The following is a 14,719-nucleotide window of genomic DNA, read 5'->3' as shown; positions in this document are numbered from 1 at the left end:
CCCTGTAAAGTATATTAAATTGGATTATTCTGTCTTTTGCCGAGACCAGCTGTTGCATAGGATATTCCCAGACATTGTTCCAGTCTTCAAAATCCATATACGGAGCCTCAACATGCCATCTGGCCAGCAGTTTATGAAGGCCATTATGAATAGATGGAAGGAGAGTTTTTTACTGTATATCGGGAATAAAGATTCTTCAGAAGCGCCCAACCGCAGCATGCTCTACAATCCAGACTCCACAAAAAAGAGTGGATTACCATGAAATTGCATTTGAAAAGTGTGGAGCAGTTGGAGGTAGCGGAAAAATAGGAGTTGGGTAGAGCAAATTGAACCTTTAGGGGGTTAAACACTCTAAAAGTACAAATCACACAGATCAAATTTAGGTATTGATCCCCTAACTAGTACAAACTATGGGGTCCTGAAAGCTAAAACATTCAGGCAGAGAGGGATTGTACCATAGAGGGGTATGGGGTATGGGGGAACCACTGATGGGGAAGCTCTAGGGTTCAGAAGCAACCAAGCTTTGATAAGCGACTTTATTGACTGAGTGCTGTAAAGCAGTACTGAGGCTTCCCGGTGTAATAGGTTTTCGATGTGCTTCATAAGACACTATAAATGCAGTACAACAGCAGCATTAGTTTCGTCCGCCGTCAGCCAGGTATGGGCATGGGTGAGTAGGACAGCAGTATAATATGCATGAAAATCTGGACAGGCCAGACCCCATTGGGTCCAGGGCCTCTAGAGCATGTTTAGTTTGAATCTAGGTTGGGAGGAGCCCGACAGAAAGGAGAGCATAGCTGACTCAAATTGTCTGTGGAATCCACACCGGGGTATGGCATATGACATAAAAGAAGGAGGGAAGTAGTTTAATTTTTTATAAGATTTTCCCTACAAGTGACGGGAAGATTGCGCCATGTTAAGAGAGAAAAATTCAGTAACCTAAGGTGATATCAATATTCCCACATATTTTGCACTGGAGGTCCATTTAAGGAGTAGAGAGGGGTATGCAGCAACTTGCCAATGCTCATCAATGGGGGGGATAAAACAAAGTCATGGACGTATAGAGCCATTTTTGTTCAGTTATCGACCTGATTGAAATACCTTTAATATCAACAGAGTCTCGTATGGCTTGGGTTATAGTCTCCATATCCAGAAGCACAAACAAAGATGGGGATAAGGGGCAGCCTCGCCTCGTTCCCCGCTCTATAGAAACAAATTTGGAGAGATTCCCTCCCAGTTTAATTTGTGCCATTGGGGCCTAGTACAGTATTTGTAAACCAGCTGCAAAAATTTGGACCTAATCCCATAACCTCCAAGGTCATTGCCATATAGGTATCATTTGTAAATGTAAGCTTGCTTGGAATAAATGTAGGTCTATTCTCAGACAAAAATGTTAAACAGAAAAAAGGACAGACTCAAAGGTCTTTTTTTTTCAGTCACTATTCTTTGTTTCTATTAATTATGAGGCTCTTTATACATGATCCACCCTTTGCATTATGTGATTATTTTTGTAAAAAACACTGCTCAAATGAACTGTTCAAAGTAGAGTATCAGACCAGATTTAGCCAATAAGGTGTGTTGCAATGACATTATACAGTAAGTGCCTATAAGGGCTCATGCACACAGGACGTTTTAAAAACACCAGCGCTACAGCAGCGCTAAGAATTCTTGTTTTTTTGTGTTTAGTCGCGTTTTTACATTAGTGTTATTGCACGTTTTTTCACACTTTTTTTGCGTTTTTTGGGCTTTTTACATTAAAAACACTCTATAATGTAAAACACCAAAAAATGTTTTAGCCCTTGTACACACGGAGATTCCGACAACCAAATCCGTCGGAGTAATTCCGACGGAATAATTCCGGAAGAGGTCCGGAAGTGATGTTGCATACACACGGTCGGACTAAGTTGTCGGAAAATCCGATTGTACATAACGTGATGACGTTATTTCATTACGACGGGACTACGTTCAGGCTAGTAGCCAATAGCTTTGGTCTAGGAATTTGATCTGAGCATGCGTGGCACTTTGTCTGTCGGAGTAGGCTACACATGATTGGAGTATGTCCGATAGGAGCATTTTGTCGGAAAATTTTACCGGCAAGTTGGAAAACTTGGATATTCCGATGGAAACAGTCCGATGCAGACCACACACAGTTGGAATATCCGACAAAACGGTCCGATAGGAAACATTCCGTCGGAATCTCCGACCGTGTGTACAAGGGCTTAGATGTGTTTTTTGGCATTTTACGTTTTTACAACTTGTTTCTACTGCTCCTAGAAGCACAATCTGTTGTTTTTTCTACTGCTCCTAAGCGCTTATGCCTCCAAACACCTTTGACCATTTATGTGTGCATGAAAACATAGGCTAATATAGGGGGCTTTTAGAGGCAGTTAAAAAAAAAGTGAAACGCCACTAACAGCAGCTGTAAAAACATCTTGTGTGCCTGAGCCCTAAGGGAGAAGCTGATATAACTGGTTCTGTGTCCAGTAGCCCTTGTACACATGGTCGGACATTCCGAAGGAAAATCTCAGATCGGACCGTGTTGTCTGACTTTTTCCGTCTGACTTTTCCATCTGACTTTTTCCGTCTGAATGTCTGTCCAACAAAGTTTGAGAGATGGATATAAAATTTTCCGCCAACATGATCCGATCGGACTTTGTCCAATCGTTTGTAGAGAATTCCGATCGGACAAAGTGCCATGCATGCTCAGATCAAATTACGAGACAAAAAGCTATTGGCTACTAGCCTGAACGTAGTCCCGTCCTAACGAACGAACGTCATCACTTTCTGAACGATCGGATTTTCCAACAACTTTGTCCGGCCATGTGTATGCAACACCAGTTTCGGAAAAGATCAGTCGGAAAAAATCTGACGGATTTTGTTGTCGGAATGTCTGACCGTGTGTACAAGGGCTTACACATAAACTCATTACACATGTAATTAAATTCCTGTTCTAAATGCGTTATTTTTGCTAATACATTGTTATTGGGTTTTTCAAAAAACATTATGGTTCCAGTGAAGAAATACTAATGTACATACTCTGATTAACCGTAATAAAATGATGAATTTGTTATGTACACAGTATTCATACACTGTAACAATTGCAAAAATGAAATGATCTTACACAGAGGAGATAACCAGACTGAACTGTTTCCACTCCTGGTTTTGAGGAAAGGGATGTGGCAGGCAGGGGCGTACCTAGAGCATTTGGCACCCGGGGCGGATCCTATATCTGGCACCCCCCCCCCCACCATAAAATGTAAAAACACCCACCATGTCCCCTGCATACCTCTGCATCCTTCAATATCTTTTTGTCACTACTGTGTACCCCCCCTCTCCACAACTGCACCTCTGGACCCCTTTAAATTACACAGCACCCTGCACCTCTGGACCCCTTTACATTATACAGGACCTTGCACCTAAGGACCTCTATACATTACACAGCAGCCTACACCTCTGGACCCCTTTACATTACACAGCAGCCTACACCTCTGGACCCCTTTACATTACACAGCGCCCTGCACCTCTGGACCCCTTTACATTACACAGCACCCTGTACCTCTGGACCCCTTTACATTACACAGGACCTTGCACCTAAGGACCTCTTTACATTACACAGCAGCCTGCACCTCTGGACCCCTTTACATTACACAGCTCTTGTACCTCTGGACCCCTTTACATAACATAGCACCCTGAACCTCCTGACCCCTTTACATTACACAGCGCCCTGCACCTCTGGACCCCTTTACATTACACAGGACCTTGCGCCTAAGGACCTCTTTACATTACACAGCACCCTGCACCTCTGGACCCCTTTACATTAGACAGGACCTTGCACCTAAGGACCTCTTTACATTACACAGCAGCCTGCACCTCTGAACCCCTTTACATTACACAGCTCTTGTACCTCTGGACCCCTTTACATAACATAGCACCCTGAACCTCCTGACCCCTTTACATTACACAGCCCTTGTACCTCTGGACCCCTTTACATTACACGGCAGCCTGCACCTCTGGACCCCTATACATTACACAGCAGCCTGCACCTCTGGACCCCTTTACATTACACAGCAGCCTGCACCTCTGGACCCCTTTACATTACACAGCTCTTGTACCTCTGGACCCCTTTACATAACATAGCACCCTGAACCTCCTGACCCCTTTACATTACACAGCGCCCTGCACCTCTGGACCCCTTTACATTACACAGCACCCTGTACCTCTGGACCCCTTTACATTACACAGGACCTTGCGCCTAAGGACCTCTTTACATTACACAGCACCCTGCACCTCTGGACCCCTTTACATTAGACAGGACCTTGCACCTAAGGACCTCTTTACATTACACAGCAGCCTGCACCTCTGGACCCCTTTACATTACACAGCTCTTGTACCTCTGGACCCCTTTACATAACATAGCACCCTGACCCTCCTGACCCCTTTACATTACACAGCCCTTGTACCTATGGATCCCTTTACATTACACAGCACCCTGAACCTCTGGACCCCTTTACATTACACAGCCCTTGTACCTCTGGACCCCTTTACATTACACAGCACCCTGCACCTCGGCACCCCTTTACATTACACAGCCCCTCACAGCTCTGGACCCTCTGCATGTTACACAGATCCCCTACAGTGCAGACCCCCCTCCCTACCATACAGACCCCCATCTACAGTGTAGACCCCCCTACAGTACAGAATCCTCCCCTACAGTGCAGACCCTCCTACAGTACAGACCCCTCCACCCTATAGTGCAGACCCCCCCCTACAGTGCAGACCCTCCTACAGTACAGACCCCTCCGCCTACAGCACAGACCCCCCTACAGTACAGACTCCCCTACAGTACAGAATCCTCACCTACAGTACAGACCCCCCTACAGTGCCGAATCTTCCCCTACAGTACAGACCCCCCCCCCTACAGTGCAGGACCCCTTCTACAGTGCAGGACCCCCCTACAGTGCAGGACCCCCTACAGTGCAGGACCCCCCCTACAGTGCAGGACCCCCTACAGTGCAGGACCCCCCCCCTACAGTGCAGGACCCCCCCTACAGTGCAGACCCCCCTACAGTGCAGGACCCACCACAGTAAAGAACCCCCCTACAGTGCACAGCCTCCCCTAAGGACCCATAGTGTACCTTGAGCCCAAGGCAGCGGCATTGCAGGGGGGAGGTGTGGGAAGCACCCGAGTGGAGTGTCACCTGTCGGCTCAGTGATCCGGGACCCGGCGCAATAATCCCCTTCTCTCTGTGGTCGCGTGACTCACGTTGCGCCGTTCTGATCAGTCTCGGGCAGCGGCTGTCACTCACAGCCGAGCAGAGTGAAGCCGCCTCTCCTCTCCTTGTCTACACAGTGCTGTGCATGGAGGAGGGGGAGGCGGCTTCACTCTGCTCGGCTGTGAGTGACAGCCGCTGCCCGAGACTGATCAGAACGGCCGTGCGACGCGACCACAGAGAGAAGGGGATTATTGTGCCGGGTCACTGAGCCGGCTGATGTCACTCCACTCGGGTGCTGCTCGCACCCCCCCCCCCCTGCAATGCCGCCCACTGCCAGTCCCTCGGGCTCTCTCTGTGTGGGCTGCGAACCCGAGGCACGGCGCTGTCTGACACTTCAGTTGCGGGGGGGGGGGGAGCGCTGGCCTGACACCCCCCCCCCCAGTGTGTGGCACCTTAGTACGCCCCTGGTGGCAGGACTAGGGAAGGAAAGGAATAGGAAGAGAATACAGGTTGCTGCACCAAGTCTGGGTCTCTGACTGCTGTTTTTATTACTGCAGGTGTTGCATCTGATATTAACAGTCTTACTGAATTGAAAAGACACATGGAGGTAAGTGGTTGGCTAAATGTATTTGATTAACTTTGTTATTTATGGTTTGGGTCAGGATTGAATGCAGCAGACAGAAATGACACTCAGTGCTCTTAATTGAGGCACACTATAGAGTAGCCTTTTTCAACCTTTTCAACAAAGAGGAACCCTTGAAATACAAATATCTTGCTAAAAATGACTATATCTACAACTCATGATACATTAGTGTGATGGTCAGTGGGAAGAATGCTCTTTACATTTGTGGTCATTGGGAAAAATTACCCCTTAACAGATCTCTAAAAAGATCAATGGTGTCAGAGGGAACTTATCTGAGAGACCGAAATTGTTCATTGCTCAAGGAACCCCTAGTAACCTCTGGAGGAACCCTGGTTGAGAAACCCTGCTATAGAGGGATATGCTTTATTCATATTTCATGTCTGAGGTTTACAACCACTTTAAGGGAAATAACTCAAGAAGTACATATGTAGCACCTACCCCAATTTCCGGGAGCCTGGTGGTGACTACCAGTGGTTACTAAGCATGGTGGGTGAACAAGAAAGAAAAATGGGCACCAGTCACTTTTAAGCTTAAACAAGGAGACGTTTATTACTCATAAACAGGAAAAATGTGGGAGATCCCAAATGCCTATCTGTGTCACATAGAACCCCCCCATTCTCCGTGGGCGCATAGCGGTACTACTTACCTTGCGGTTGTCCTCTCTTGCGGTTCCTTCTTCCATAACAGCAATGGAGGGGTCCGTCCGCTCCTCTCCTACTTCCTGTTTCCTCTCTCCCAGGCGCAATGGGAGAAAGAAAACAGGAAGTGATATCAAACTGAGATGTCAATCAAACCGCCGGGCCGTAGTAATAGATACTATGAGCTTCAGGCGGAAGCTTCTCTGCACTTTTGAATAGCGCTACAAGGGGGGATAAATGCCTGAAAATGAAGCGCCACGTCTGCAATCTTGTGATTGCATAGATGTGGCACTTCCCACAAGTGCACTGTCTCCGGTGTCCAAACACAGTGCACGTAAGGACCTTTTTTTTTTGTTTTTGTTTTTTTCCATTTTTTTTTGTGACCGCCTGGGGGGGGAGCAGCACCCATGCACCCCCTATGGATGGGTCGCCACTGACTACCAATAACCTTTTGTTTTTTTACTGAGGCCTTTGCAGTAGCATTCACCTTTGGCCAAGCTTCTGGCCATCCAAAAATATGTTCACACAGACAAGTGCATACTCTTAAGATCTTGATTTGGGCATCTGTAATATATCAATATGTAGTTTCTGAAAGGGATATTCAACTTTTTATTCAGTACGTTATGTTAAAAGGTAAAACAAGAAGCAGTATATTTTAGAGCAACTGTGGTGCACCCTAAAGCTATCATATGCTCATTTACTAAGGCAGCCATAAATTATTTCACTTAATGACACGATCCATATGTCAAGCGGACAATCATGGGAGAAGAGCAGCTGGCAAACATAAAAGGGGTTATTTACAAAAGGCAAATCAACTTTGCACTACAAGTGCAAACTACAAAGTGCAAAGTGCACTTGAAATTGCACTGAAAGTGCACTTGGAAGGCAGTCGCTGTAGATCCAAGGGGGACATGCAAGGAAAATAAAAAACAGCATTTTAGCTTGCATGTGATTGGATAATACAATCAGTAGAGCTTCCCCTCATTTCAGATCTTCCCCTCAGATCTACAGTGACTGCACTTCCAAGTGCACTTTCAGTGCAATTTCAAGTGCACTTTGCACTTGTAGTTTGCACTTGTAGTGCTAAGTGGATTTGCCTTTCGTAAATAACCCCCACAGGCTCATTTTTACAGAGCCCTGTTTTATAAGGAGCTGCTCCTGCTGTGGACCACGTGTCCTTATTCTGGGATACCTGTTGTTGAAGTTTAAAGTGATATTAAAGGCAGATTCTTTTTTCTTTAAATAACAAATATGTCTTACCTGCTCTGCAGCTTTGCACAGAGCAGCCCCGATCCTCCTCTTCTCTGGTTACCTGCCGGTGCTCCTGACCCCTCCTTTCTGACAAGTGCCACCATAGCAAGCAGCTTGCTATGGGGGCACCTGAGCAGGCTCGCCCCTGGAGCCGCACACATGGAGTGTGTCTCAGCCCAGCCCCCGTGCTCTCCTCATTGGCTCACTGGCTGAAGTCGACAGTAGCAGGAGCCAATGGCCCACACTGCTGTCTCAGCCAATGAGGAGGAAGAGACCCAGGAGAGCTGCTCTCCTGCACATCGCTGGACCGAGATGGGGCTCAGGTATGTATGGAGGGGGAGGCTGCTGCACACAGAAGGTTTTTTACCCTCATGCATAAAATGCATGAAGGTAAAAAACCTTCAGCCTTTACAACCACTTTAATAATACCCGCTCTGCTTGGCTAGAACTAGGGATGGAATCTGAGTTGCTCAGACCTTGCAAGTGTCTGGGGCTGTAAGGCGGCATTCTTGTTTGCTTGGTATGCTTTACAATTTCCTTGGCCTCTGGTTTGTTAGCGGTAGTGTGCACTTTAACATTTATTATGGTTACTTCAGCTAGAAGATGGAAGGCTGAAAACAGGCAATCTATTAACTTATGTGTAACAAGTGGGCAACCTAATAATAAAAACTCCATTAATAAAAAGAATTTACAAATATGTGATAAGAGCATATGATTAGGGTAAGTTAATAACGTGTAGCTTAATAGTCCATACAGTGCTTTAACCACTTCATTACCCGGCTATAGTAATATGATCTCCATAGGAGGGATCTCCCATCCTGGGTAGGCATCATATGATGTCCTGGGCTTCCCGGTCATCTAGGGGGCACACACCGCATTGCTCGGGACCCTGTGCGCATGCCCGGCGGCCGCGATTGCCTGTGAACACAGCAAGACTGCGGATCTGTGTGTGTAAACACACAGATCCACATCCTGTCAGGTGAGAGGAGACCAATGGTGTGTTCCCAGTACAGAGGAACACCGATCGGTCTCCTCCCCTTGTGAGTCCCTGCCCCCTACATTTAGAATCACTTCCTAGGAAACATAATTAACCCCTCGATCACCCCCTAGTGTTAACCCCTTCCCTGCCAGTCACATTTACACAGTAATCGCTGTATAAATGTGAATGGTCCCAAAAATGTGTCAAAAGTGTTCGATATGTCCGTCGCAATGTCACAGTCACCAAAAAAAAATCGCAATACGCCGCTATTACTAGCAAAAAAATAAATAAAAATGCCATAAATCTATCCTGTATTTTGTAGACGCTATAACTTTTGTGCAAACCAATCAATACACGCTTACTGCGATTTTCTTTTTGATTTTTTTTTACCAAAAATATGTAGAAGAATACATATAGGCTTAAACTAAGGAAAAAAATAGTAAAAAAAAAAAATAAATGGGATATTTATTATAGCAAAAAGTCAAAAATATTGAAAGATTGTCGCTCTTCTTTTGTTTATAGCGCAAAAAAAAAAAAACTGCAGAGGTGATCAAATACCATCAAAAGAAAGCTCTATTTGTGGGGAAAAAATAATAATTTAGGTACAGTGTTGCATGACCGTGCAATTGTCATTCAAAGTGTGACAGCGCTAAAAAAAATTAAAGATTGGTCTGGGCAGGAAGGGGGTGAAAATGCCCTGTATTGAATGGTTAATCAGTGCAAATAATGTTGAAGGACATTCAAGGGATCACTCAGTTGTTCTGTTCATCAAAAAATAATAATCAATCAGTGCCGCTTACCAGAGTTGTTGGATCTCAAGCTATAGAGATTAAAAGGGCTCACACAGGGGGGATCGCTCAGCCAAGGAAAGAGCATCCACAGGCTCATCCAGTAAAGGTAAACTCTCTCCTACAGCAGGCTTTCCGGTAATAGGTTATTCCTCACAGCCAAGGCAAACACCCTCTCCAGGTGATCTCCAACAGTGGGATGTATCATAAAGTAAAAAGAAGAGGCTTCATGGTGCAGTACTCCACATTTATTCAAATCATAGGCACTGGGGGTGTGGCCCGCCGGCGCGGAAGATGGATGCTTAGACACAGAGCTCCATCGTGAGGGGAAATAATGGAATGAATTGGATCCGAACGAGCCCGTGATTCCAGCTAAAAATACTACCCAGTAGCGAATGGACGTCACGTTTAACGATGTCACGTAAAAGAATGGGAGAATACCGACCGATAAAAAATTACAACACTTCTGTATGCTCCCGGAGAACAGGTCAGTGAAATCCAAAATGGCGGCGATGGCGTAGCGGCATCTCAGGGAAACTACACCGTTCTCCCCACAGAAGAACAGGGGAAAATAATTAAAGGAGAAATGCCACGATCCCCTACTCTAGATGCCAGTGCTGATCCTTTGCTAAATAGCCCTGCAAGGGCACGAATGAGGATAGATTCACTAGCAGCACAGCCGCAAATACAAGAAATAGATGTCCAGGCTTCTAATTCTATACAAACTAACCAGGCCTTGCAATCTCCTATGGAATCATTCCCCACATCAGGGCAACCAGTTATAGACACTACATTAACCACTTTCAGACCGGACCAATTTGCTGGTCAAAGACCAGGCCACTTTTTGCGATTCGGCACTGCGTCGCTTTAACTGACAATTGCGCGGTCGTGCGACGTGGCTCCCAAACAAAATTGACGTCCTTTTTTTCCCACAAATAGAGCTTTCTTTTGGTGGTATTTGATCACCCCTGCGGTTTTTATTTTTTGCGCTATAAACAAAAATAGAGCGACAATTTTGAAAAAAACGCATTATTTTTTACTTTTTGTTATAATAAATATCCCCCAAAAATATATAAAAAAACATTTTTTTCCCTCAGTTTAGGCCGATACGTATTCTTCTACATAATTTTGGTTAAAAAAAATCGCAATAAGCGATTATTGATTGGTTTGCGCAAAAGTTATAGCGTTTACAAAATAGGGATAGTTTTTTATTAATAATTTTTTATTATTTTTTTTTTTACTAGTAATGGCAGCGATCAGCGATTTTTATTGTGACTGCGACATTATGGCAGACACATTTTTGGGACCATTGTCATTTATACAGTAATCACTGCTATATAAATGCAGTGATTCCTGTGTAAATGACACTGGCAGTGAAAGGGTTAACCAGTGGGTGGCAGTGTAGGGGTTAAGTGTTCCTAGGGGAGTGTTACTAACTGTGGGGGGGTTGGGCTTTCATTTAGTGTACACTGATCTCTGCTCCAATCACATGGAGCAGAGATCAGCGTCACTAGTTGCTAGGCATAATAGACAAATGTTGTTTACACAGCATTTGCTCTATTCGGCCGCTCCGTGAGACGATCGCGGGGATGCCCGCGGCAATCGAGTCCGAGGGTCCCGCGACCGGACTCACGGGGGTCCCGACCAGCGCGGGAGCGCGCCGCCGGCGGCGCGCTCCCGATGGCAGGGCGGCATCGAATATTGGACGTACCTGTACGCCAATATGCCTGCCCGTGCCATTCTGTCGACGTACATCGTCGTGCGCTGGTCGGGAAGTGGTTAAAGGAAATGCTAATATCACTACATTCCTCATTAGTGTCAGATCTGTCAAACTTATTTCATAAATTAAATGCCTGTGATGCATAATGGACATTAAATGGGACTTTTAACGAAGCTATGGCCTGGTAAGGTCATGTGTTTCCATTCCGCGGGAATTTAAATGAAACCATGGCCTGATAAGGTCATGCGTTTCCATCCCTATTGTATTCAAAAAAAGGGAGAAACAAGGGGAACAAGGGGGACATTGGGACTTTACATAAAGTATGTGGTAGCAAGAGAGTACAAGGTGAACTAATAGGAATTTTATTAATCGTTGCAGTTGGATTTACAAAAGATAAATATAATGATAAACAAAGTAATAAACAATACATGATAAGGGTAATAGTGATAATAATAGTACAACATGATAATAACATGAATATCACAAAGTATCATAATAAAACTCCAAAGTTCACCGCAGCAGGATTAAATAAAAACATATGTAGCATAATGCCTGCAGGACCAAGGTCTTTGTGCACCAATTAGGGTAATGTATAGTAACGTCAGAATCTGAATGTATTCAAAAGAAGCACGGCTGGTCTAGTAGGATCCTTCACTCTCTCCACATCTTGCTGCGGTGAACTTTGGAGTTTTATTATGATACTTTGTGATATTCATGTTATTATCATGTTGTACTATTATTATCACTATTACCATTATCATGTATTGTTTATTACTTTGTTTATCATTGTATTTATCTTTTGTAAATCCAACTGCAACGATTAATGAAATTCCTATTAGTTCACCTTGTACTCTCTTGCTACCACATACTTCATGTAAAGTCCCAATGTCCCCCTTGTTCCCCTTGTTCCCCCCTTTTTTTGAATAAAATAGGGATGGAAACGCATGACCTTATCAGGCAATGGTTTCATTTAAAGTCCCGTGGGATGGAAACACATGACCTTACCAGGCCATAGCTTTGTTAAAAGTCCCAATTAATGTCCATTATGCATCACATGAATTCAGAGATGGAAGTATGTGGTAATACTCTATCAGCTTAAGTATTAGGCCGCGTACACACGGGCGGACTGTTCGCCCAACCTTGTCCGCTGAACAGTGTTTGGGCGGACAGTCCGCTCGTGTGTGGGCTTTCAGCGGACAGTTTCAGCGGACAGTTGGACGGACAAAGTCTTTCGGAAATTCCGAAAAACTGTCCGCTGAAACTGTGTTTGAGCGAACAGTCCGCCCGTGTGTGGGCCTGTCCGCTGTACTTTCGAAATGAGCGGACTGTTCCCGCTCGAAAAGTCCGCCCATTTCGAGCGCGTGTACAGGTAGGCGGGGCCCGCGAAGGAGACGTCGCGGGCTCCGCCGCCTGGAATGGGCTTAAAGGGGAACCCCAACGCCGAAAAAAATCGGCGTGGGGGTTCCCCCCAAGTCCACACCAGACCCTTGTCCGAGCACGCTACCCGGCCGGCCAGGAAAGGGGGGCGAGCGAGCGCGCCCCCCCTCCTGAGCCGTACCAGGCCGCGTGCCCTCAACATGGGGGGTGCCTTGGGGAAGGGGGGGGCCGCGCGGCCCCCCCACCCCAAAGCACCTTGTCCCCATGTTGATGAGGACAAGGGCCTCTTCCCGACAACCCTGGCCGTTGGTTGTCGGGGTCTGCGGGCGGGGGGCTTATCGGAATCCGGGAGCCCCCTTTAAGAAGGGGGCCCCCGGATACCGGCCCCCCACCCTATGTGAATGAGTATGGGGTACAATGTACCCCTACCCATTCACCTGTGAAATAAAGTACAAATAAAAACACAACACAGGGGGAAAAAATATTTTATTGCACAGCCGGGGGTCTTCCGTCTTCGGGGGTCTTCTCGCCGGACTCCTCCGCTATGTGTGTGTAGCTCTTTTGCCAGCGGAGGAGGCCGGCTTTCTTCCTCCCCGCCGCCGGCCTCTTCTCCCGACTTCGGGGGTCTTGTCCCCCTCTTCGGTTCTTCTGCCGGGCCACCGCGCCTGGTCCGGTGGCCCGGTCTTCTGTCGCCGTCTTCCGTTCTTCTGTCGCCGCCTTCGGTTCTTCTGCCGGGCCACCGCGCCTTCTTGTAGCTCTTTTACAGGCGGTGGCCCGGTCTTCTGTCGCCGTCGCCGCCTTCCGTTCGTGTTCTTCTTCTTGTTCTTCTTGTTCTTCTCCTGGAGATGTTGACTCGACGAGCTCTCCGGCCGGAATGCCGGGGACGCGCTGTGCGGTCACTTATATAGTGACAATGGGGCGGGGTCACATGGTATATGTCACATGGGTTGGTCACATGGGTTGATGTCACATGGGGACTATGACATCGTAAGGGGGCGGGGTTACCACGTGACATCAACCCATGTGACATATACCATGTGACCCCGCCCCATTGTCACTATATAAGTCACAGCGCAGGGCGGCTCTGGCATTCCGGCCGGAGGGAGCGACGTGTCAACATCGCCTGGAGAAGAACAAGAAGAACAAGAAGAAGAACACGAACGGAAGGCGGCGACGGCGACAGAAGACCGGGCCACCGCCTGTAAAAGAGCTACAAGAAGGCGCGGTGGCCCGGCAGAAGAACCGAAGGCGGCGACAGAAGAACGGAAGACGGCGACAGAAGACCGGGCCACCGGACCAGGCGCGGTGGCCCGGCAGAAGAACCGAAGAGGGGGACAAGACCCCCGAAGTCGGGAGAAGAGGCCGGCGGCGGGGAGGAAGAAAGCCGGACTCCTCCGCTGGCAAAAGAGCTACACACACATAGCGGAGGAGTCCGGCGAGAAGACCCCCGAAGACGGAAGACCCCCGGCTGTGCAATAAAATATTTTTTCCCCCTGTGTTGTGTTTTTATTTGTACTTTATTTCACAGGTGAATGGGTAGGGGTACATTGTACCCCATACTCATTCACATAGGGTGGGGGGCCGGTATCCGGGGGCCCCCTTCTTAAAGGGGGCTCCCGGATTCCGATAAGCCCCCCGCCCGCAGACCCCGACAACCAACGGCCAGGGTTGTCGGGAAGAGGCCCTTGTCCTCATCAACATGGGGACAAGGTGCTTTGGGGTGGGGGGGCCGCGCGGCCCCCCCTTCCCCAAGGCACCCCCCCATGTTGAGGGCACGCGGCCTGGTACGGCTCAGGAGGGGGGGCGCGCTCGCTCGCCCCCCTTTCCTGGCCGGCCGGGTAGCGTGCTCGGACAAGGGTCTGGTGTGGACTTGGGGGGAACCCCCACGCCGATTTTTTTCGGCGTTGGGGTTCCCCTTTAAGCCCATTCCAGGCGGCGGAGCCCGCGACGTCTCCTTCGCGGGCCCCGCCTACCTGTACACGCGCTCGAAATGGGCGGATTTGCCTCCTCCTTACGTGGGCGAGTCCGCTCATTTCAAAAGTTGAGCGAACTGTTTGCCCAACCTTGTTCGTCAAACAGTCCGCTCGTGTGTGGGCAAGTCCGCTCATGC

At 47.6% G+C, this 14,719-nt stretch overlaps 1 protein-coding gene across 1 annotated transcript in view; it reads left to right on the top strand.

The window, feature by feature from the left end:
• Positions 1 to 14,719, top strand: part of LOC143983792 (sterol O-acyltransferase 2-like) — a 287,433-nt gene that overhangs the window by 67,216 nt on the left and 205,498 nt on the right. Inside the window, exon 2 of the mRNA XM_077483879.1 lies at positions 5,771 to 5,820. Within this exon, the coding sequence (XP_077340005.1) occupies positions 5,771 to 5,820 (50 nt within the window). The remainder of the gene's footprint in view (positions 1 to 5,770; positions 5,821 to 14,719) is intronic.

The sequence above is a fragment of the Lithobates pipiens genome, unplaced genomic scaffold (assembly GCF_037356315.1).
Source record: "Lithobates pipiens isolate NorthernLeopardFrog02 unplaced genomic scaffold, aLitPip1_a1.2 Scaffold_16, whole genome shotgun sequence".
Classification (NCBI taxonomy): Eukaryota; Metazoa; Chordata; class Amphibia; order Anura; family Ranidae; genus Lithobates; species Lithobates pipiens.
The sequence above is the reverse complement of the archived record's forward strand: the minus strand, read 5'-3'. Positions and strand labels throughout refer to the sequence as shown.